General features: G+C 44.6%; 1 protein-coding gene across 3 annotated transcripts in view; it reads left to right on the top strand.

Annotated features, from left to right (window-relative positions):
• Window positions 1-22,545, top strand: part of FAM3B (FAM3 metabolism regulating signaling molecule B) — a 65,971-nt gene that overhangs the window by 13,385 nt on the left and 30,041 nt on the right. For 2 of the 3 annotated variants that reach the window (XM_086340358.1, XM_086340423.1), the window contains exon 3: window positions 14,436-14,559. In XM_086340358.1, the coding sequence (XP_086196484.1) occupies window positions 14,436-14,559 (124 nt within the window). Of the gene's footprint in view, window positions 1-14,435; window positions 14,560-17,373; window positions 17,558-22,545 lie in introns of those variants that run through there. The other variant, XM_086340498.1, reaches the window with a different exon arrangement.

Below are 22,545 nucleotides of genomic sequence, written 5' to 3'. Positions count from 1 at the left end.
TGACCTAGCTATTTAATAAACTTTTATCATTTAGTTTAGCACAACCCTAGAAATTTAAGTTACCCCAGTCCTCAGATTATTTTAGATAGACATTTCTATAATATAATCATTTTAGTAGAGTTTATCTAAAAGTTTTCATCTCATATATATTTGTATGTGTGTGTTATTTTTGAAGTTTCTTCACTCGAGTTACTTTCCTTGTCAACAGATTTAGTTTACATTAAGCCTAGGCACAATCAAAGTATTACACAATGTTGATGACTCAAGACATAATTAGCTTAACAAAAAAACATTAATGTTGGATAGTTAATATTGAATATTTCTCAGTTCGTGTGAACCTGAAATTAAATAGAGCTCATTTATAAATTAACCTCATATTATCCTAAAACAAAGACACACACTGAGATACAGATAAATTTAGACAGACAGACGGACAGAGATCTCATAGTTTTCCTCTTGAAATTTAAAATGTCTCTTTGCCTCTTCTTTTTTTTTTTCTTGGTTTAAGTTCTACCAATTTGTTCATGGCTGGAGTCCCAGATAGAATGGGCTGTGTATCCCAAGGACAAGATAAGAGTTAACTTCAGGTTTTTTCCCAGGCCTGTTTTTGTTTCTCAGGCAGAATTGAAGCTCCAAAAAAGTATTTTAACAAGTCAACTTTTTCCTAATTGTACATGCAAGAAGAACCGGTTTTGCAATTTCAAAAAAGATTTTATTTTAACCAGTTTTCTCTGGAGTCTAAAGAATATCCTGGCCACTCAGTGTCAAAAATGTCATCTCTCTTTTTTGTAGTCATTGTTTCATAGCTAAAAAATAAACCAAAGCGTGTTCAAATGGGCTCTAATGACAGGTGTGGCCTGACTGATAAGATGTTCCAGCAGGGATTGTCTCTCTGGAGCGGTGAGGTCTTCTCTTAAAGTAAAGAAAGCCTGTCCTTTAACCTCTATTTTCTCCCAGGCTCTTCTGTAGTATCGCCTCACCTGTTCTATAGCCTGATCTTCCATAAGCACTTGATCTTGAGTTCTCCCCCAATTTCCACTGCCTATCAATTGATCTGAAGAGATGGGGATCTACCTGACTTGGTCATGAGCTTCCATTATCAAAAGGGAACCCTCAGCTAGTCCTTGCACTATTCCCATGATGAAAGGAGAATTTACTCCATAATTCTGAACAACTTGCTTAGGTTCCTTTAATATTTTGAATCTGCTTGTGTATAGCCTCACACACCCCACTAGGATTATTAGGATCTGTCCCAGGAGCTATCCGTTCACGTATTGTCAAAGGAAACGCCCTAGCCATAACCTCCAAATCACCCCTCCTGTCGAGCGCCAAAAAACCTTTCTGGAGGGGTGACAGAACTGCTGTCTGTCCTAAAGAAGCAAAGGCTTGAGCTGCTCCAGCAGTTAAGACAAGAGGGGGAGGAAGAGGAGGCAGAGGAAATTCCTTTCTTAAACAAAGGCAAAAAGGAACTGCAGCTTGTTCTACCCCCTTGGGCTCTGTATATTCAAGTCCTCCCTCTGATGGGGTTTCACATTCATCCTCACTCCCTTCTGAGCTTTTAGGGGTCGGAAGAGGTTCCAAAGCAGATTTTCAGTGTCCAATTGACCTGATAGATGCAGGCAAGGGCACTCCCTTGCAAAGAAGTTTCTCTAATTCACTACCTACCTTCTCCCATGTTCCTAAATCTAAAGAAGGGAACCGCCAGCAATGTTTCTCAATGGTTGGTGAAAGCTCCAATAGCCGGCCCTCACTGATTTTTGTCCCCTCCTCCACCCCGGTGCCTCACCTCTTAAAAGCTGCCTTACAAGGCATATATACGGCGAAGGCAATGGCACCCCACTCCAGTACTCTTGCCTGGAAAATCTCATGGATGGAGGAGCCTGGTAGGCTGCAGTCCATGGGGTCGCTAAGAGTCGGACACAACTGAGCAACTTACACTTTCACTTTTCACTTTCCTGCATTGGAGAAGGAAATGGCAACCCACTCCAGTGTTCTTGCCTGGAGAATCCCAGGGACGGGGGAACCTGGTGGGCTGCCGTCTCTGGGGTCACACAGAGTCGGACACGACTGAAGCGACTTAGCAGCTAGCAGCATACGGTGGCGGGTATTGTTCCGAGCTTTTTGAATTTCCCATGCTTAACCCCGGTTTCAATGCCTGAGAGAGTGTTACTTACTGCAAAGGGGGATTTCCAGAGGCCTCACCCCACTTTTCCTCGGGACCCTGCTACAATTGTTTAACTTTAGCTTCCCTCTCAGCGATCCTTCACTTTCGAGCCCCACATTGGGCACCACTTACTGTGGCCAGAGCAGCAGGTAGGGATTGAAAGTGGTTAACGCACAGTTTGGAAAAAGGAAACTAGAGACAGAATTAAAGTTTTTTTTAATTAATTTATTCATTTTAATTGGAGGCTAATTACTTTACAATACTGTAGTGGTTTCTGCCGTACATTGACATGAATCAGCCATGGGTGTAGATGTGTTCCCCATCCTGAACCCCCCTCCCACCTCCCTCCCCATCCTATCCCTCCCTTCAGGGTCATCCCAGTGCACCAGCCCTGAGCACCCTGTCTCATGCATCGAACCTGGACTGGTGATCTGTTTCACATATGATAATTTACATGTTTCAATGCTATTATCTCAAATCATCCTACCCTCGCCTTCTCCCAGAGTCCAAAAGACTGTTCTATACATCTGTGTCTCTTTTGCTGTCTAGTGTATAGGGTCATTGTTACCATCTTTCTAAATTCCATATATATGTGTTAGTATACTGTATTGGTGTTTTAAAGATGGGACCAGGGGACTCATGACCTCTAGGATCAAGAGCCCTGCTGACCGATTCCACATTGCTTTTATTGAGCTCTTGGTACGCAGAAAGTATCTGGTTTTCAGATAACATAAGTTTCCCATGCCCCCAGTCATCCCAGAGTTAATGCTCTTCTCTGTACTTTTATGTTACCTCCTAGTGCCAAGGGCATCACACAGCTGAGGGGCAGCAATCTTCGCAGGAACATCAGAAGAACCATCAGTGTGTGCACAAGCAGCATTCTGAACTTGCGCTGACCCAGAGTTCCAAGGTCCACACCATGGTCCTCCTTAGCTCAGCAAGGCATGACGAGCCCAACTAATCAGCCCGATGTACTTTTTGTTTAGATTATACTTAGTTGCTATATCTGGCTTATATTCTTTACCTATGCTGTTCTTCTCATGGCTTACCCAGAGCGACAGGTAACTGACTATTAACCCTTACATCCCCCTTCTCATATTTCACGGGGAGATTAGGACTTTGTGGAAGGTTCTGTGCTCGCCTCCACGACAGGACAAACACACAGTCTCCCTCCCCCTGAGGGGTAAGGCTTCCCACGTCTCTCCTCCTTGACCCACTCCTTCCTTTCCTCCCTGTTGGGCTGTCCCCCAGCAGGCCTACAAGCCCTGCACTTGCCCAGTTTCAAGACCCAAGAAAGCACCCAGAGTCAGCAACACAGACATCATTGGTTTAATGGATGGGGGGCTTACACATTGGAATCAGGGTCCTGGGGTGACACCCACACTCACTGTGCTGCCAAGGGAGCAGGTCCTGGTGGCAGGTTTTGCTCCTGGGGGAAGGGGGAGGTTATCAGTTACAGGGGACACTGAACCGGGTGGGCTCTTCGGTTACCAGGGAAGCCAGCAGAGAGGCAGGCCCCTCACTGCCCCTTTAATAAGAACTGTCACTAGGTGGGCCTGGGACAAGTGTTGTAGGAAGGAAGGTCAGGCAGGTGAGTGGATGGATGTTAGGCAAGCACTGGTGGAGCCAGGGAGGGACAGAGAGCAAGAGGACAGCCATCTTCAGTGGTCAGAACCTCTGGACTAGGAGTAGAGGTGACCTGCCATGGACCAGGCTGCCCTCACTTAATTAACTAATTAATTTAAAAAAAATTTTTTATTGGGAAAAAATACAGTGTAGCCTTAGTTTCTGCTGTACGGCAAAGTGAATCAGCCACATATATACTGAGTAGAGTTCCCTGTGCTCTACAGTCGGTTCTTATTAATTATCTATCTCATACATGTGTTTGTGCTCAGTCCCGCAGTCCTGTCCGACTCTTTGTGACCCCATGGACTGTAGCATGCCAGGCTTCTCTGTCCATCACCAATTCCCAGAGATTGCTCAAACCCATGTCCATTGAGTTGGTGATGCCATCCAATCTCATCCTCTGTCATCCCCTTCTCCTCCTGCCTTCAATCTTTCCCAGCATCAGGGTCTTTTCCAATGAGTCAGTTCTTCACATCAGGTGGCCAAAGGACTGGAGTTTCAGCTTCAGCATCAGCCTTCCAATGAATATTCAGGACTGATTTCCTTGAGGACTGACTGGTTTGATCTCCCTGCAGTCCAAGGGACTCTCAAGAGTCTTTTCCAACACCACAGTTCAAAAGCATCAATACTTCAGCACTCAGCTTTCTTTATAGTCAAACTCTCACATCCATATTTGACTACTGGGAAAACTATAACTTTGACTAGACGGACCTCTATCAGCAAAGTAATGCCTCTGCTTTTTAATAAACTGTCTAGATTGGTCATAGCTTTTCTTCCAAGGAGTAAGTGTCTTTCAATTTCATGCCTGCAGTCACCATCTGCAATGATTTTTTATTTTGGAGCCCCCCAAAATAAAGTCTTTCACTGCTTCCATTGTCTCCCCATCTATTTGCCATGAAGTGATGGGACCAGCTATCATGATCTTTGTTTTTTGAATGTTGAGTTTTAAGCCAGCTTTTTCACTCTCCTCTTTCACTTTCATCAAAAGGCTCTTTCGTTCTTCTTTGCTTTCTGCCATAAGGGTGGTGTCATCTGCATATCTGAGGTTATTGGTATTTCTCCCAGCAATCTTGATTCCAGCTTGTGCTTCATCCAGCCCGGCATTTCACATGATGTACTCTGCGTGTAAGTTAAATAAGCAGGGTAACAATATATAGCTTTGAGGCACTCCTTTCCCAAATTGGAATCAGTCTGTTGTTCCATGTCCTGTTCTAACTGTTGCTTCCTGACCTGCATACAGATTTCTCAGGAGGCAGGAAAGATGGTCTGGTATTCCCATCTCTTTAAGAATTTTCCACAGTTTGTGGTGATCCATACAGTCGGAGAAGGCAATGGCACCCCACTCCAGTACTCTTGCCTGGAAAATCCCATGGACGGAGGAGCCTGGTAGGCTGCAGTCCATGGGGTCGCTAAGAGTTGGACATGACTGAGCGACTTCACTTTCACTTTCATGTGTTGGAGAAGGAAATGGCAACTCACTCCAGTGTTCTTGCATGGAGAATCCCAGGGACGGGGGAGTCTGGTGGGCTGCTGTCTATGGGGTCGCACAGAGTCGGACACGACTGAAGCGACTTAGCGGCAGTAGCAGCATACAGTCAAAGGCTTTGGCATAGTCAATAAAACAGAAGTAGATGTTTTTCTGGAACTCTCTTGCTTTTTCAATGATCCAACAGATGTTGGCAATTTGATCTCTGGTTCCTCTGCCTTTTCTAAACCCATCTTGAACATCGGGAAGTTCACAGTTCACATACTGTTGAAGCCTGGCTTGGAGAATTTTGAGCATTACTTTGCTAGTGCGTGAGATGAGTGCAGTTGTGCGGTAGTTTGAACATTCTTTGGGATTGGAATGAAAACTGACCTTTTCCAGTCCTGTGGCCATTGCTGAGTTTTCCAAATTTGCTGGCACGTTGAGTGCAGCACTTTAACAGCATCATCTTTTAGGACCTGAAACAGCTCAGCTGGAATTCCATCACTTCCACTAGCTTTGTTCGTAGTGATGGTTCCTAAGGCCCACTTGACTTTACATTCTAGGATGTCTGGCTCCAGCTGTGTGATCACATCATCATGGTTATCTGGGTCATGAAGGTCTTTTTTATACAGTTCTTCTGTGTATTCTTGCCACCTCTTCTTAATATCTTCTGCTTCTGTCAGGTCCATATGATTTCTGTCCTTTATTGAGCCCATCTTTGCATGAAATGTTCCCGTAGTATCTCTAATTTTCTTCAAGAGATCTCTAGTCTTTCCCATTCTATTGTTTTCTTCTATTTCTTTGCATCAATCAACGAAGGAGGCTTTCTTATCTTTCCTTGCTCTTCTTTGGAACTCTGCATTCAGGTGGGTATATTTTTCTCCTTTGCCTTCAGCTTCTTTTTTCTCAGCTATTTTATATATACATTATTAATGTGTATCTTATACACAGTAGTGTATATATGTCAATCCTAATCTCCTAATCCATCCTTTCCCCCACTTTCCTCCTTGCTCTCTCATTTTACTTATTTCTCCCTTTATCCCCACTTCCCTCTCTGACATCACCCAGCATCCCCCAGGCCTCTGATGCATCTCCTCCTTGCTCTCTCATTTTATTTATTTCTCCCTTTATCCCCACTTCCCTCTCTGACATCACCCAGCGTCCCCCAGGCCTCTGATGCATCTAATGACACCCTTCTGATGAACACCTACTTGCATGCCAGCTTGTCCTGTTTTGCAGGCGTGCATTTCGGTGCTGCAAGGACCTGGTTCTTGGTGTTGCTCAGCGCCATGCCTGAGGCCCTATCTGCCTGTGGGTGCCTCTCCTCTGAGGCTGCTCAGGCTGCATGGTGCCTGGGGCTTGAGTCTTCGCATTTCCCTCCTCTTTCTCTTGGGAGTGGGACCAGCTCCCTATTGCCTCCGGCTTGTCACCACACGGATGCTGTGTAGCAGACATCCCCACAGGTCTCCTCGTGGACACGGCTGAAACTTTTTTTGGTATTTACATACCCAGGAGTGGAACCACACCGCACCTGTCAGTTCAGGTGACTCAGTCGAGCCTGACAGCTTTCCAGAACTGGATCCTGTCTCCCGCCGTCCTCAGCAACAGGCGCAGTTCCCAGCTTCCCAAGTTTCCCAGTGGGACAGGCACAAAGCGGCAAGTTGCCACTGTGACGAGCATTTCTCAGGCTTCCAATGACCTTTGGAACGTCAAGCCCAATTTAGACAACTACAGTCATCCCCCTTATCTGTGGGAGATTGATTCCAGGACCTCTGCAGATGCCAAAGTGCACAGATGCTCAGGTGCCTTATATAAAATGGCGCAATTTCTGCATGTTACCCCCCCACATCCTCCTTTATACTTCATCTCTTTTTCTTTCAATTTTATTGCGATATAATTGATATACAGGTGGATTCTTTACCAGCTGAGCTACCAGGGAATCCCATAATTGATATACAGCACTGGATATGTTTGGAGGCTTCTCTGGTGGTCAGTAGTAACAAATCCACCTGGCAATGCAAGAGACATGGGTTCAGTCCCTGGGTCAGGCAGATCCCTTGGAGGAGGGCATGGCAACCCACTCCAGTATCCTTGCCTGGATAATCCCATGGACAGAGGAGTCTGGCGGGCTACAGTCCATGGGGTCACAAACAGTCGGACATGACTGAGCGACTAAACAACCAAGTATAAGTTTAAGGTGTGCAGCATGATGACTAGACTTACATACATCATGCGATGGTTTGCACAAGTTAGTAAATATTCACCATCTCATATAAACACAAAGTTAAGGAAATAGAAAAAAATTTGTGATGAGAACTCTGAGCATTTGCTGTCTTAACAACCCTCCTACATACTTTAAATCATAGCTAGGTTACATACAATGCCTAGTACAATGTAAATGATATGTCAATAGTTGTAAATACAATGTAAATGCTATGTAAAGCATTGCCTGCCAGATGCAAATTCAAGTTTTGCTTTTCGGGTCTTTCAGAAATTTTTAAAAATCTTTTCAGTTCCTGGTTGGTTGAGTCCAAGATGTGGAATCCACAGAGAGAGGAGGGAGGGCTGACCTATTTTTCTTTCTGACAGGCAGGAGGAGGAACAAGGGCCAGTTGAGGGAGGAACCCCAACTCCCTGGTGCCCAAGCACGCTAGGCCGTCATGCAGCTGTGCTTCTCAGAGAACTGCCAGCTCTCGCTTTCCTTCCTGCTCTCAGCTGGCAGCCTGCTGCTCCTGCCTCGGGCACCTGTCATGCAGGGGCACGCAGAGGCCAGACCTGGGGCTCAAGGGCCTGTTGCTGCTAGAACCCAGAAAAGAAGGGTGAGGAGTGACTACCCGCTACTTCAGTGTCACAGCTTATTTCTAGGAGAAATAAACTTTATATATATATATATATATATATATATATATATAAAATATATATGTGTGAAAGTGTTAGGCACTGTTTATGACCCCATGGACTATAGCCCACCAGGCTCCTCTGTCCAAGGGATTCTCCAGGTAAAAATTCTGGAATGGGTTGCCATTTCCTTCTCCAGGGGATCTTCCCAACCCAGGGATCAAACTCAGGCCTCCCATACTACAGGCAGATTCTTTACCATCTGGGCCACCAAGGAAGCCCATAAATATGTATATATAATACATGTTATATATAATATATAATGCATATATTATATATAAAACATTATATATAATACATAAACTATAACATTAATATATTAATAAAGTATATTAATACTTTAATATATTGAATATACTATCATTGAATATACTATATATAGTATATATAATATATTTGATATATTTAACATGTATTTAATATATATGATATAATATACTTAATATACTATATATAATTTAATATACTATACTAATATAATATACTTTAATATAGTATTATACTTTAATAAAATATAATAATAAAGTATATTAATATTACTATATATAAGGCTCCACTGGTAGAAGTATATATTAATAGATACATATATTAATATATACCATGTATTAATATGCATTAATATGTTATATAATATATTAATATATAATGTATATAATATATATTAATTATTATAATGTATATGTATACAGGCATACTGTAGTTCATGGGGTCACAAAGAGTCCAATATGGCTTAGCAACTGAACAGCAAATATGCATATATATATGTGTGTGTGTACATACGTATATATATATATATATGTATATATGACTGAAGCACTTTGCCACACACCTCAAACTAACAACATTGTAAATCAACTATGAGCTATTCTTCCATAAAAAGGAAACCACTCACTGCTATTTTCTCAACATAAAAATGTATTTGAATCTTACTGAAATCATATTAAATACATAAAACTGCATTTGATATGTTTGCAGGCACAGCCCTTAGCTGAATCATAAAAAGACAGGCTATTTTTTAAATCTTCCCAACATTTTTGCAAAACGGGCTCTCTTGCCTTATGGCCTTCTCCTTCCCTGTTACTCAGAAGTTGAATTCCTCACCTGAGTTTAACTTCTCTCTGCTTTCTGGGCTGTGTCATGGAATCCCTTACGGAGCAGGCCTGCTCAGGAGATAGCTAGCACAGGGTTAATGGCTGGGAACATGGTTGGTTACACCCAGGACGTTGTTGGTAACCATGGACCCTCAGAAGCAGCATGGGTGATGCTTTGCCCAGGTTCCGGAAGACAGGCTGCCTCTTTCACCCTGTGGGAATATTTGTCCCACTTATTTGTGATGTTACCAGGCCCTGTTTGCTTCTCTTTTTCCAGCTGGCTTAAAAATAGAGTAAAATACCATTTCCGGTTCCACGCCCTGCCTCCCATACTAATCTGCTCTCATTCTGTCTCCAAACTACCACTTCCACTGGGGGTCAGGAGGTACAGTGTCCCCATGACCTTGGGATATTTTAAGCAACACTGGGGCTGGGCCATATTAGACCTTCCATCTTGCTGGTCACACCACAGCTGTCTGCACGCCCAGAACTCAGTGAGGACAAGAGGGTTATGTAGCCAGGGCACCCACCAGCATGGTGATGATGGCAGAGGGCCTGGAAATGTTGCCTTTCTCCAAGAGCAGGGGGAAGAGGAATCTCAAAGAAGTCCTGCCAAGAAGAGCAGGGTCCACTGAGCAAGTCTGTGTCCTTGGGAAGAGAAATACAGGTGGCAGGCAGGATGAGTGTGGATCCCACTTTAGGAGTGTTCTCTCTAGACAGTACAGAGCCTCCTTGGCTTACCTTTTTTGAGGGCTGTGCTGGGTCTTCATTGCTGCTCGTGAGCTTTCTCCAGTTGCAGCAAGTGGGGGCCTCTTATTGCAGTGACTGCTCTCCTTGTGGAGCACAGGCTGTAGACATGCAAGCTTCAGTAACTGTGGCTTGTGGGTTCAGTAGTTGTGGCTATAGGCTTAGTTACTCCGTGAATGTAGGATCTTCCTGGAGGAGGGATCAAATCCTAGTCCCCTACATTGGCAGGCTGATTCTTAACCACTGGACCACCAGGGAAGTCCCGCTTCCTTGACTTTACAATAGAGTTGCATCCCAATAAACCTATCATAAGTTGAAAATATCACAGGTCAAAAATGTATTTAATACACCTGAACATCCTAGCTTAGCCAAGTTTACCTTAACTGGGCACAGAACATGTACATTAGCCTACAGGTGGGCAAATTCATCTATCACAAAGTCTGTTTATAATTGTGTTGATTATCTCCTGTAATTTGCTAAAAACAAAAAAACCAGAATGGCTGTCCACATACCGGTTATTCACCCTTGTGATCATGCGGTTGACTGGGAGGAGCTGTGACTGCCACTGTCCAGCATTACAAAGGCACTGGACCCCACAGCACTAGGTGGGAAAGGATCGTTGTTGTTCAGTCACTGAGTCGTGTCCACTTTCTGCGATCCCATGGACTGCAGCATGCCAGGTTCCTGTGTCCTTTACTATCTCCCAGAGTTTGCTCAAATTCATGTCCATTGAGTTGGCAATGCTATCTAACCATCTCATCCTCTATCGTCCCCTTCTCCTCCTGCCTTCAATCTTTCCCAGCATCAGGGTCTTTTCCAGTGAGTCAGCTCTTCACATCATGTGGCCAAAGTATTGGAGCTTCAGCAATAGTCCTTCCAATGAATATTCGGATTCTCTGCCACTGAGCCACCAGGGAAGCCCTGGGAAAGGATAGAAATTCACAATTCAAAGTATAGTTTTCTCTGAATTCATATAGTTTTCTCTGAATTCATTTCTTTCACACCATAATAAAGATGAACCATCATAAGTTCATCATAAAGATGAATCATCATAAGGAACCAACTGTACACACTCAGGATATCAGCAGAGTCTGGAAACAGACTTTAGGCAGCGTGTTAGTTACATTTTTAAATATTATGCTCAGTGTGTTTTTAGGTAAACTACCCCTGAATTCAAAGTAATGAGCATTATCATTAATTTTTTAAAAAACTAAAATAAATACACTTTCATGTTCAAAACTGAGAAACATTGAGAAGATACTGTATTTATAGCACTTTCGCATGTTAATAGTTGGACAACTTGCTTTAAATTTAGGTAACTGGAGATTAAGAAAAAATGTATTTAGTATATTATATGAAAATGTAAGTGAGGTAACATATATGTTCATATATGTTATAGATAAACTGTTTATATATTGTTAATCCATGTTTTCCAACTTTGCAGATGTCCTCTGCAGGCATAGAAAAGTCCAGAAGAAAATATACCAAAAGAGAAAACAGTGATGATTACTTAGAATAATACATAAGACTTTTTCCCTTCTTTTTGCCTTTCTATTACTTTCAATTTTTTTCTTCAGAAATTAGATTAAAAAAGATAAAATCCCAAGGTCCTTTGTTATTACTAAAAGCAAACCAGAGCTGCTGTAGCACATGTACAGAAAGCCCTGACTCCAGGTTGCTCATCCCCTTTGTAGTGGGGGAGCAGGTTCAGTGGCTCTGAGTTTTCTGCCAAAGTAAGTAAGGTTTCTGCCTCACCAAAGGGCCAGATGTCCATTCACTTGTTACCGAACCAAACCTTGATATGCTCACCTTCTTGCAGCAAAGCCAGTCTGCTGACACTGGGTTGTACTGCAGGAAAGTACAGCATTTATTCCAGGTGCAAAGCAAGGAGTCCAGGCAGCTAGTGCTCAAAAGACTAGAACTTCCTGATGGGTTTCAGGGAAGCATTTTTAAAGGCAACCTGAGGGAGAGAGCCTTAGAGTACATGATCAACTTGTGCACAGTTCTCTGATTGGCTGATAGAGAGGTGACAGGGCAGGGTACCAGGGGTTAACGTAATCACTCCTGAGGCTCCAGTAGGTCTGGAATATACATGCTAATAGTGGTCATCGGGTGGCTTCCCAGTGGCACTCACTAGTGGTAAAGAACCTGCTTGCCAGTGCAGAAGATGTAAGAGATGTGGGTTCAGTTCCTGGGTAGGGAAGATCCCCTGGAGGAGGGCATGGCAGCCCACTCCAGTATTCTTGCCTGGAGAATCCCATGGACAGAGAAGCCTGGTGGGATGCAGTCCATAGGGTCACAAAGAGTCAGACACGACTGAAGCAACTTAAAACACACACAGTAGTCATTGGGTAGTTAACCTCTTCCTTTTGGTGGTGGTTTTAGAACCTGGAAAACAACTCAGTGATGCGCATGAGATACTGTTAGCCCTGCTGTGGACTTCAGGGAGGAACTAAAGATTCTGTCACTGCCATATGGCTGATTTACTGTTTGAATTGTTACCAGTTCTCCTGGCCCAACTGCTACTTTTGTCATATACAATCACATACCTTCAGTCATTAATCCTTGAGTCAGGCTTTTGTGACTCTGGGGAGTCCTGGGAGACTAAGCTCTTCTACAGACGAGAGGCAGGCAGAGGACTGTGGGGCCAGGGGGAGAGTGGGGATCTGGCCCAGGAAGACCCCATAGGGTCCTGCTCCGTTACATATTTGTTCAACATGTTGATGGAGCAGCTGCTTGTGCTGCACACCCACTAGGTGCTGGGGGTGCTGTGAAAATAAACAGATGACATCCTGTCCTCATGCAGAAGCTTTTAAAGAGGGAACTATGGGGTGTTAAACAGTGATGAGCGCTAAGCAAAAGAAAATAAAACAGGGCAAGCTGGACGGTGCGAGGTGGGTTGAAGCTTTGGTTAGTGATGGGGGTAGTGCCAGTGAGGGGAAGAAAGGTGTGAAGAGCTAAGTGCGATGTTGGGGTGCACCCCCCGCAAGAACTCTGTGGCCTCCTGGGCACCAGGACTGGGCATGGACCAGCATCCGCATGATCCCCAAGCAGCTCAGCCCTGGTCCAGCTCAGCCCCATGGCGCTTGGCCATCACAACACTCACGGGTAGTCCTGACTCCCACAGCAGGGCCTCCCAGCCACCCTGCCGGCCGAGCTTTCATCCAGGTAGATGAAACAGAAGAGCACTGCAGGGATCCATAAGGCAGCATGTCCCCACTCAAACTGGAGGAGTGGGAGCACTTTCTGATTTTCATTTTTTTCTGGAGACTCAGGATTACAATTTAAGCCCAGCACAAGACTCTGGGTTCTGTGGGTGATGACAGATAGCTGCACCTGTGAAAGGAGGGAGACACAAGTGATGGCAACGAGGCACCCAGTAGTGGGAGATGCAGGTAGTGCCCAGGGCTGGCTGACCCCATCCTCCCCAACTGCTGCCCTCTATTGCTGGGCAAGACATCTCTGGGGCCTGCCACCACTGACATAGCAGCCCAGGCAGAAAACCTCAGTGTCTCCAGCTTAAGGGAAAGGAGAGAGGTCAGCCAGGGCCAGAGTGGTGTTGTGGAGGCAATCTGAACGTGGGTTGGAAAAGAGTTTCCAGACACAGAGCATCTCAGAAGGGAGTGAGTTTATAGAGACCAAAGAGCAGAGATAATGTGGGTGCTGCGAGCTAGCAGGCTGATACCTCCAGACAGACCAGGGAGAGCCGACCCCTTTCGTGGATTAGTAGCCAATTTTTATAGCCTCAAAACAAAGAAAATTTGTGCTGGAAGGGTGGCATTAGTTGATTGGTTAGGGTGAGCACTGGAAAGGGCATTTTTGCCTAATATGGAGTCAGGAAGCCTGTTCATGAAGATTAAGGGGTGGCTTTTGGCAACGATGAGGTGACCTTGTTTCTGGGCTCTCCTTCTGGCCTTGGTACAAGGTCTTGCACCTGTGGCCTGGGGGCAGGACTAACAGTAGTCAGGAGTGTGTGTGTGTGTGTGTGTGTGTGTGTGTGTTTTAGGTATGTAAATTCAGAAGCTGGACAGATGTTCCACAGGCTACTGGTTGGTTCACCATAATACTTAACGATTAAGAGTGATTCCCAACTCCTTTTAAATGGTTCCACCTACTCAGCATCCCCTCCTTTTGCATATTTGGTATTTGAATACAAAAGCAGGTTCAGTTAGCTTCACATCTTCCCAGTTTTCCTCTACCACTACTGGCATGGGAGGCCATTCCCTCCTCTGGGGGATCTTCCCAACCCAGGAATTAAACCGAGGTCTTCTGTGTTGTAGGTGGATTCTTCACCATCTGAGCCACCTGAGAAGCCCTCTACCACTCCTGGGATTTGCCAATACGAAGTCCTGGGACAGACAAACTGCCATTCATAGCCAAGCAGTGGTTTCTCCTGATCAGTACTGTGTGGTGCTAACTGTTACATTCTTGTTTGTTGCAGCCCCAACCCCAAAAAGGCAAAAATGTGACCACTGGTCCCCGTGTCCTGAAGACACCTACGCTTACCGGTTGCGCAGCGGGGGTGGCAGGGACAAATACGCCAAGATCTGCTTTGAGGATGAGATGTAAGTATCAGTGCAAGAAAAGAAAGCCTAGCTCCCCTGCGTGGTTGTTTGCCTTCTCTGAGGCTGAAAAGTGAAAATGAAAGTCGCTCAGTTGTGTCTGACTCTTCCTGACCCTATGGACTCCTCTGTCCATGGGATTCTCTAGGGACGAATACTGGAGTGAGTTGCCATTTCTTCTCCAGGGGATCTTCTCAACCCAGGGATCGAACCCAGGTCTCCCGCTTTGCAGGCAGAATCTGAAACTGACTAGGCAACAAGTCTGTCCCAGGAGAGAAAGGCATGTCTTGGACTTCAGCCAGAGGCTAGGGGCATCCGAGGGGAGCTGAGAAAGCCTGCTGTGCCCATGGTGGGGTGGGGACACATGGATTGTCTCTCGTGGTTTTATGTGTCACATGTTGAGCTTCCATCTGACAGCAGTCAGCACAAAACTCAGGGCTTTCCAGGCGGCACTAGTGGTAAAGAACCCATCTGTTAATGCAGAAGATGTAAGAGACGTGGGAGTTCAGTGCCTAGGTCAGGAAGATCCCCTGGAGAAGGAAATGGCAACCCACTCCAGTATTCTTGCCTGGAGAATCCCATGGACAGAGGAGCCTGGCAGGCTCCAGTCCATAGCATCAGAGTCAGACATAACTGAAGTGAGTAAGCACGCTTGCACACACACAGCACAAACTTCAGGATATATTTTGCACTCTAGCCGTTCAAAATCAGGGAAACACCAAAACTCAGGACATAGCTGTCCTTGCATTTGGGTTTTGAGTCTCACCCTCCTGAATAGTCAGTGTCATCTCTCCCTACAGCCCACACCCCTTGCTCAACTCAGTCCAGGTTCCCTGCAACTGCCTTACCCTTAATAGCCCACTAATCCCTGGCACTTGGAACACTCCTAGCCCAGCGTGTTCCATGACTAGAGCTGCATAACAAAGTACACAGACAGTGCAGCTTAGGCAAGAGACATTCATTCTCTCACACTCTGGAAACCAAATGCCAAGATCAAGGTGTGGGCAGGGCTGGTTCCTTCTGGGGCTGCTAGGGAATGTCTGTCTCAGGCTCTCCCCTTGACTTGCAGATGCCATTTTCACCCTGGGTCTTCACATCACCTTCCCTCCTTGTGTCTTGGTCCCAGATTCCCCTCTTTGAAAGGACACCGTTCATATTGGATTGTTGTTGTTGCTCAGTTGCTTAGTCATGTTCAATTTGTTGTGACCCCATGGACTGCAGCACACCAGGATCCCTGTTCTTCACTATCTCCTGGAGTTTGCTCAAACTCCTGTTCATTAAGTCGGTGATGCCATCCAACTATCTCATCCTCTGCCACCCCCTTCTCCTGCCTTCAATCTTTCCAGGCATCAGGGTCTTCTCCAATGAGTTGATTCTTTGCATGATGTGGCTAAAGTATTAGAGCTTCAGCTTCAGCATCAGTTCTTCCAAAGAATATTCAGGGTTGATTTCCTTTAGGATTGCCTGGTTTGATTTCCTTGCTGTCCAGGGGACTCTCAAGCGTCTTCTCCCACACTACAATTTGAAAGCATTAATTCTTCGATGCTCCTCCTTCCTTATGGTCCAAATCTCACATCCATACATGATGATTGCTGGAAAAACTATAGCTTGGACTAGACAGACCTTTGTCAGCAAAATGATGTCTCTACTTTTTAATACACTGTCTAGGTTTGTCATAACTTTTCTTCCAAGGGTCAAGTGTCTTTTAATTTCATGGCTGCAGTCACCGTCCACAGTGATTTTGGAGCTCAAGAAAATAAAATATGTCACTGTTTCCACATTGTCCCCTTATATTTGCCATGAAGTTATAGGACCAGATTCCATGATCTTAGTTTTTTGAATGTTGAGTTTTAAGCCAGCTTTTTCACTCTCCTCTTTCACCCTCATCAAGAGGCTGTTTCATATTGGATTAGGGTCACTCTAAAGAACTTGTTTTAAATGAGTCATCTCCTCAAAGGTCCTGTGTCCAAATGAGGTCACATTCTGAGGTTCTTAGGATTAGTATAACATTTGAACTTTGAGGGAACACAGGGTAACCCACAACACCCAAATTAAGGATGGTTTGGGTGATTAAGTGATTACTGCAGATAAAAGAAACTGAGTGCTCCTAACCCTGAGTAGGAGGTCATTTGGAATCATCCCACCAATTCCCCCAAAGCCAGGCCAACCCTCCCTTCTTTGTTAGTTACTTGTTGCCTAGAGCACTTGGCTCATTCACATTTTCCTCCCTCCATCTCAGTCACTTGTCTCTGCACACACCTCATCCACCAGGGAGTGGGCAGCATGCTCAGAGAGGGGGTCAGATTCAGTTCCACATGCCTTACTTGGTCCTGGCATATCCTGTGTTCAGTATTTATGAGTTGGGTAGAAATAGCCCCTCTATGGGTCCATCCCTTCTCCAAGCCCCATTCACTCTGCCAGACAGTTTATTGACAAACGTTCATCCACCAATGAACCCCCGGGGGTGAGGCACTCAGTGGAGGGACCCTGACATGGAACATGTGGCTCCTGCCCAAGAAGCTGACATCACAGTTCAGGGTTCGCCACCTCAACCCCATGGCCACAAGGGCCTGCTGGTTCTGTGTGGTGGGGGCCTCACTGGGCATTGCAGGCTTGGCAATTCCCCAGGCCTCCACCCACTGGATGCCATAGAGCCTTCCCCCCTCCCTCTGGCTATGACAACAGCACTCATCCCAGATATTGTCACATGTCTCCAGGGTGGCATAATCCTACTCCCCACCCCATTAAGAACCACTGGTATGGAGAGAACAAGTTGGCAGAGGAGTAGGTGGACGTGGAGTACATCTCTCTCCACAGATACATCAGGAATACACCTTCAGACACAGAAGTGCATGTGGAACACCAGCTGAGAGCCAACAGGAGTACCTGACCAGTGGAAAAGAATATATAAAACCATGCAAAACTCACTAGCATGAAGGAACTACGGGGAAAAACTGGAGTGTTAGTAGGACTGGACCTCGGCGGGTGGGGGACTGAAGCAGGGGTCCAATCCCCACATCGGGTTAGTTGTCTGAGGCAGAGGAGAGACATTTAGGGCTGAGAGTGAAAAAGCTGATCTGTGGCAGCCTAAATGAAATGAGAATCAGACAGTCCTTGCCACAGCCATACATACCCCGGACAGGGACACAGGTCCTCTGGAAGACACAGCGGCTAGGAGCTGAAGTTTAGGGATTGTGGAGCAATCCCAGGGGGAGGGCTGCTGATGACTATGGAGAGGTGGATTGAGGGGATGTGAGGTAAGAGATTGTGGAGAAAAGATTCCTTTTCCACTGCTCCACTGGGCAGCCATAGGAGCAAGGCGAAACTGCTGAGTCACATGTAGTGGGTGGGGCCATCACCATAGGCTCTCTCTCCCCACATGCCAGCACTGGCAGCTGAACAATAGAGAGGCTGGCCTGTCAAACGCCTGATGCACTGAACTACAGAGCAGGACCCCACTCGGGGTGCTCCTTTAAGTGCCTGATGCGCTGATTTACAGAGTAGGACCCCAGTCAGAGGGGCCCCCTCTGTGTGCCTGAGGCACCAAACAACAGAGAAGGACCTCAGGGAAGGGAGCCCTCTAAGTGTCTGAATGGGCAGAGTTATGGAGAAACACTGGCCAAAGAGGCCTTCTGATCGCCAGCTACAAGAGGCTCGAAAAAAGACTCTGATAGAGCCATAACTCCTGCGGTGGAGGCAGTCTGTGTCCCTGCACACTTGGTGCCGCCAGGGTCGCCGCAAGCCAAGCAGCTGCGCTGCCTTCATGTTCAACTCTCACTGGGGCAGAGCTGCCACAGGCAAAAAAAAGTCTTTCATCCATGTGCGCAGGGTCGCTTCGCTCACGTCTGACTCTTTGTGACCCTGTAGACTGCGGCCTGCCAGGCTTGTCTGTCAGGGAGGGGGTTCTCCAGGCAAGAATACTGGAATGTATTGACCAATACTGGTTGCCATACCCTTCTAGAGCACTGTGTTTCCTGCTGCCCTAGCCGCCAACTCCCCTGAGTTACCTGGTGCTGCCAGAACCCCTGAAACCCAGGCAGCTTCACGACCTCCATACCTGGCCCTCACAGGGGTAAACCCAAGTCCTCCAGGGAAGACTCAGGAGCAAACTTCAGTGGATGACCCACATACAGAGGTGGAAATAAAACCACAATTGAAACCCAGGGGCAGTGTGGCTAAGGAAGACCCAAAACCTTCCCACCAGCTGTACAAGCTGCAGACAAAATCCACACAATCGACTAGGCAGACTCTGTCTATGAAATATATAAAAGGGCACTGAGAGCTCCCACAGAAGAAAACGCACTAGTTCTGATAGCTGTGGACATTGGAGGCAAGAACACACAGGAGAAGGACCAGATTAGAATCTGAGCTGCCCCCACAGCAGGTACAGAGATCAGCACAGTGTTGGAGGGCATTCTAGGGAGGTGAGGTGGACTGTGACTCCAAGCCAAGGAAAGGACTCTGACAGCAGTGACTCAAGAAAAAGGTTTATTATTCTTATGTTTTCACTTGTTCTGTAGATTTTTTGGATTTTTTCCCCCTTTTATCCCCTCTCTGTTGGAGTTGACGATTTTATCAGCACTATGAAATCTAATTAAGCTTTTGAGCTTGTTTTTTTTTTTCTCAGCCACATTTTCTATTGTTGTTATAAACCTCTGCCTCTATGTTGGGCTTTTGCAGTTCTGTGGAGTTTTCCTTTTTTTTTTTTTAATTTCATTTTTATTTTCTCTTTTTTAAATTTAAAATTTTTTAAACCTGTTATTATTTTTTCTACATTTATACCTTTGTTTGGCTTTCTTACTGTTCTTTCCCCCTTTAAATTAATCTTTAATATATATAAATCTTCTTCATCTACCTCGATTTAACCTTGCATGTCTATTCTTTATTTCTTTCCTTTCCTCTCAACATATTTGTTACTTTTGTTTTCATTGCTTTATTTCCCCCTTGGCACCTTGTTTTAGTTTTGTTTTCCAGTTTGTGCTTTAGTTAGCTTTGTTCTTATAACTGGTAAATATAATTTTTGATTTCTTTGTTCGCTGGGTCAATCTACTGTACTTTATTTTTGTTGGACTGTTTTCTCTTTGCTCATGGGTGTATATGTATATGTGTATATTTCATTTTTTAATTCTCATTTGCCAGTTTTCTAACTGCCATTTGTCTGCAGTTCATCTTTGGTTTCTCATTTTTGGATATTTGTTTTAATCTCACTTAATGCCATAACAAACCACTTGTGGAATCTTCGTTCCTGAAAAGAGATCAAGCCCTGAGCCTTTGGAGTGGGAGCACTGACTCCAAGACCCTAGACTACCAGAGAACTAACTCTGCCGCTGCTGCTAAGTCGATTCAGTCATGTCCAACTCTGTGCGACCCCATAGACGGCAGCCCACCAGGCTCCGCCGTCCCTGGGATTCTCCAGGCAAGAACACTGGAGTGGGTTGCCATTTCCTTCTCCAATGCATGAAAGTGAAAAGTGAAAGTGAAGTCGCTCAGTCGTGTCCGACTCTTAGCGACCCCATGGACTGCAGCCTACCAGGCTCCTCCATCCATGGGATTTTCCAGGCAAGAGTACTGGAGTGGGGTGCCATTGCCTTCTCCGGAACTAACTCTAGGGAGTATCAAATACTGAGAACTCACATAAAGGAAACCAGTTGAATACAAGACCTGGCATCACCCAACCACCAGTAGCACCCTGTGCAGGATGCCTCATCTAAACAAAACAAAACAAAAATGCAAACCCAATCATCAACAGACAGGATTACCACCTAACTCAACCTTGACCATCAGAGGAAAAACAAACAAAAACTCAGCACAAATCTCACCCGAAAAGAAGCTTACACAAACCTCTAAGGACCAACCTTAGAGGGCAGAAACCAAAAGGAAGAAAGACTTCAACCTTGAAGCCTGGGAAAGTTCAGTTCAGTCTCTCAGTCGTGTCTGACCGACTCTTTGAGACCCCATGAATTGCAGCACCCCAGGCCTCCCTGTCCATCACCAACTCCCGGAGTTCACTCAAACTCACGTCCATCGAGTCAGTGATGCCATCCAGCCATCTTATCCTCTGTCGTCCCCTTCTCCTCCTGCCCCCAACCCCTCCCAGCATCAGGGTCTTTTCCACTGAGTCAGCTCTTTGCATGAAGTGGCCAAAGTATTGGAGTTTCAGCTTCAACATCAGTCCTTGCAATGAACACCCAGGACTGATCTCCTTCAGTATGGACTGGTTGGATCTCCTTGCAGTCCAAGGGACTCTCAAGAGTCTTCTCCAACACCACAGTTCAAAAGCATCAATTCTTTGGTGCTCAGCTTTCTTTACAGTCCAACTCTCACATCCATACATGACCACTGGAAAAACCATAGCCTTGACTAGATGGACCTTTGTTGGCAAAGTAATATCTCTGCTTTTCAATATGCTATGTAAGTTGGTCATAACTTTCCTTCCAAGGAGTAAGCATCTTTTAATTTCATGGCTGCAATCACCATCTGCAGTGATGTTGGAGCCCAAGAAAATAAAGTCTGAAACTGTTTCCACTGTTTCCCCATCTATCTGCTATGAAGTGATGGGACCAGATGCCATGATCTTCGTTTTCTGAATATTGAGCTTTAAGCCAACTTTTTCACTCTCCTCTTTAACTTTCATCAAGAGTCTTTTGGGAAAAGGAGACCTCAAACATAATAAGTTTAAAAAAAAAATAATGAAAAGGCAGAGAAATGCTACACAAATGAAGGAAAAAAACTAGAAACACAGAAGTACAAGTAAATGAAGAGGAAATAAGCAAACTACCTGAAAAATAATTGAGAGTAATGATAGTAAAAAATGATCAAAACCCTTGAAAACAAAATGGAGAAAATGTAAGAACCAATTAACAAAGACCTAGAAGAATTAAAGAATAAATATACAGAGACAAACAACACAATTACTGAAACTAAAAATACTCTAGAAGGAATCAATAGCAGAACATCTGAGGCAAAAGAATGAATCAGTGAGCTGGAAGATAAAATGGTGGAAATAATTTCTGAAGAGAAAAATAAAGTAAAAAGAATGAAAAGAACTGAGGATAGTCTCAGAGACCTCTGGGACAATATCAAATGCACCAACATTCAAATTATACAGATCCCAGAAGAAGAAGAGAAAAAGAAAGAGTATGATAAAATTTTTTAAGAGATTATAGTTGAAAATTTCCCCAACATGGAAAAGGAAGTAGTCAACCAAGTCCAAGAGGCACAAAGAGTCCCATACAGGATAACCAAGGAGAAACATGCTAAGACACATACTAATCAAACTAACAAAGACTAAACACAAATAAAGAGTATTAAAAGCAACAAGGGAGAAGCCACAAGTAACATACAAGGGAAACTCCATATGCTTAGCAGTTGATCTTTCAGCAGCAACTCTGCAGACCAGAAGGGAATGGCAGGATATAGTTAAAGTACTGAAAGGGAAAAATCTACAACCAAGACTACTGTACCTGTCTAGGATCTCATTCAAAATTGATGGAGAAATAAAAAGCTTTTCAGACAAGCAAAAGTTAAGAGAACTCAGTACCACCAAACCAGCTTTACAACAAATGTTAAAATGGCTTTTATAGTCAAGAAGTACAAGAGAAGAAAAAAAAAAAAAAGATCTACAAAATCAACTGCAAACAATTAAGAAAATGGCAATAGGAACAAATATATCAATAATTACTTTAAATGTAAATGGATTAAATGTTCTAACCAAAAGACACAGACTGGCTGAATGGATACAAAAACAAAACTCATATATATGCTGTCTACAAGAAACCCACTTCAGACCTAAAAAGCACTTATAGACTGAAAGTGAAAGGATGGGAAAATATATTCCATGCAAATGGGAAGCAAAAGAAAGCTGGAATAGCAATCTTCATATCAGACCTTAAAATAAAGATTACAAGAGATAAGAAAGAACACTACATAATGATCAAGGGATCAATCCAAGAGGAAAACATAACAATTGTAAATATTTATGCACCCAAC

This window comes from Bos grunniens, chromosome 1 (genome assembly GCF_055505025.1).
Source record: "Bos grunniens cultivar Pamir isolate PY7600 chromosome 1, Bosgru_T2T1.0, whole genome shotgun sequence".
Taxonomy (NCBI): domain Eukaryota; kingdom Metazoa; phylum Chordata; class Mammalia; order Artiodactyla; family Bovidae; genus Bos; species Bos grunniens.
This window is presented reverse-complemented; position numbering and strand designations above follow the sequence as displayed.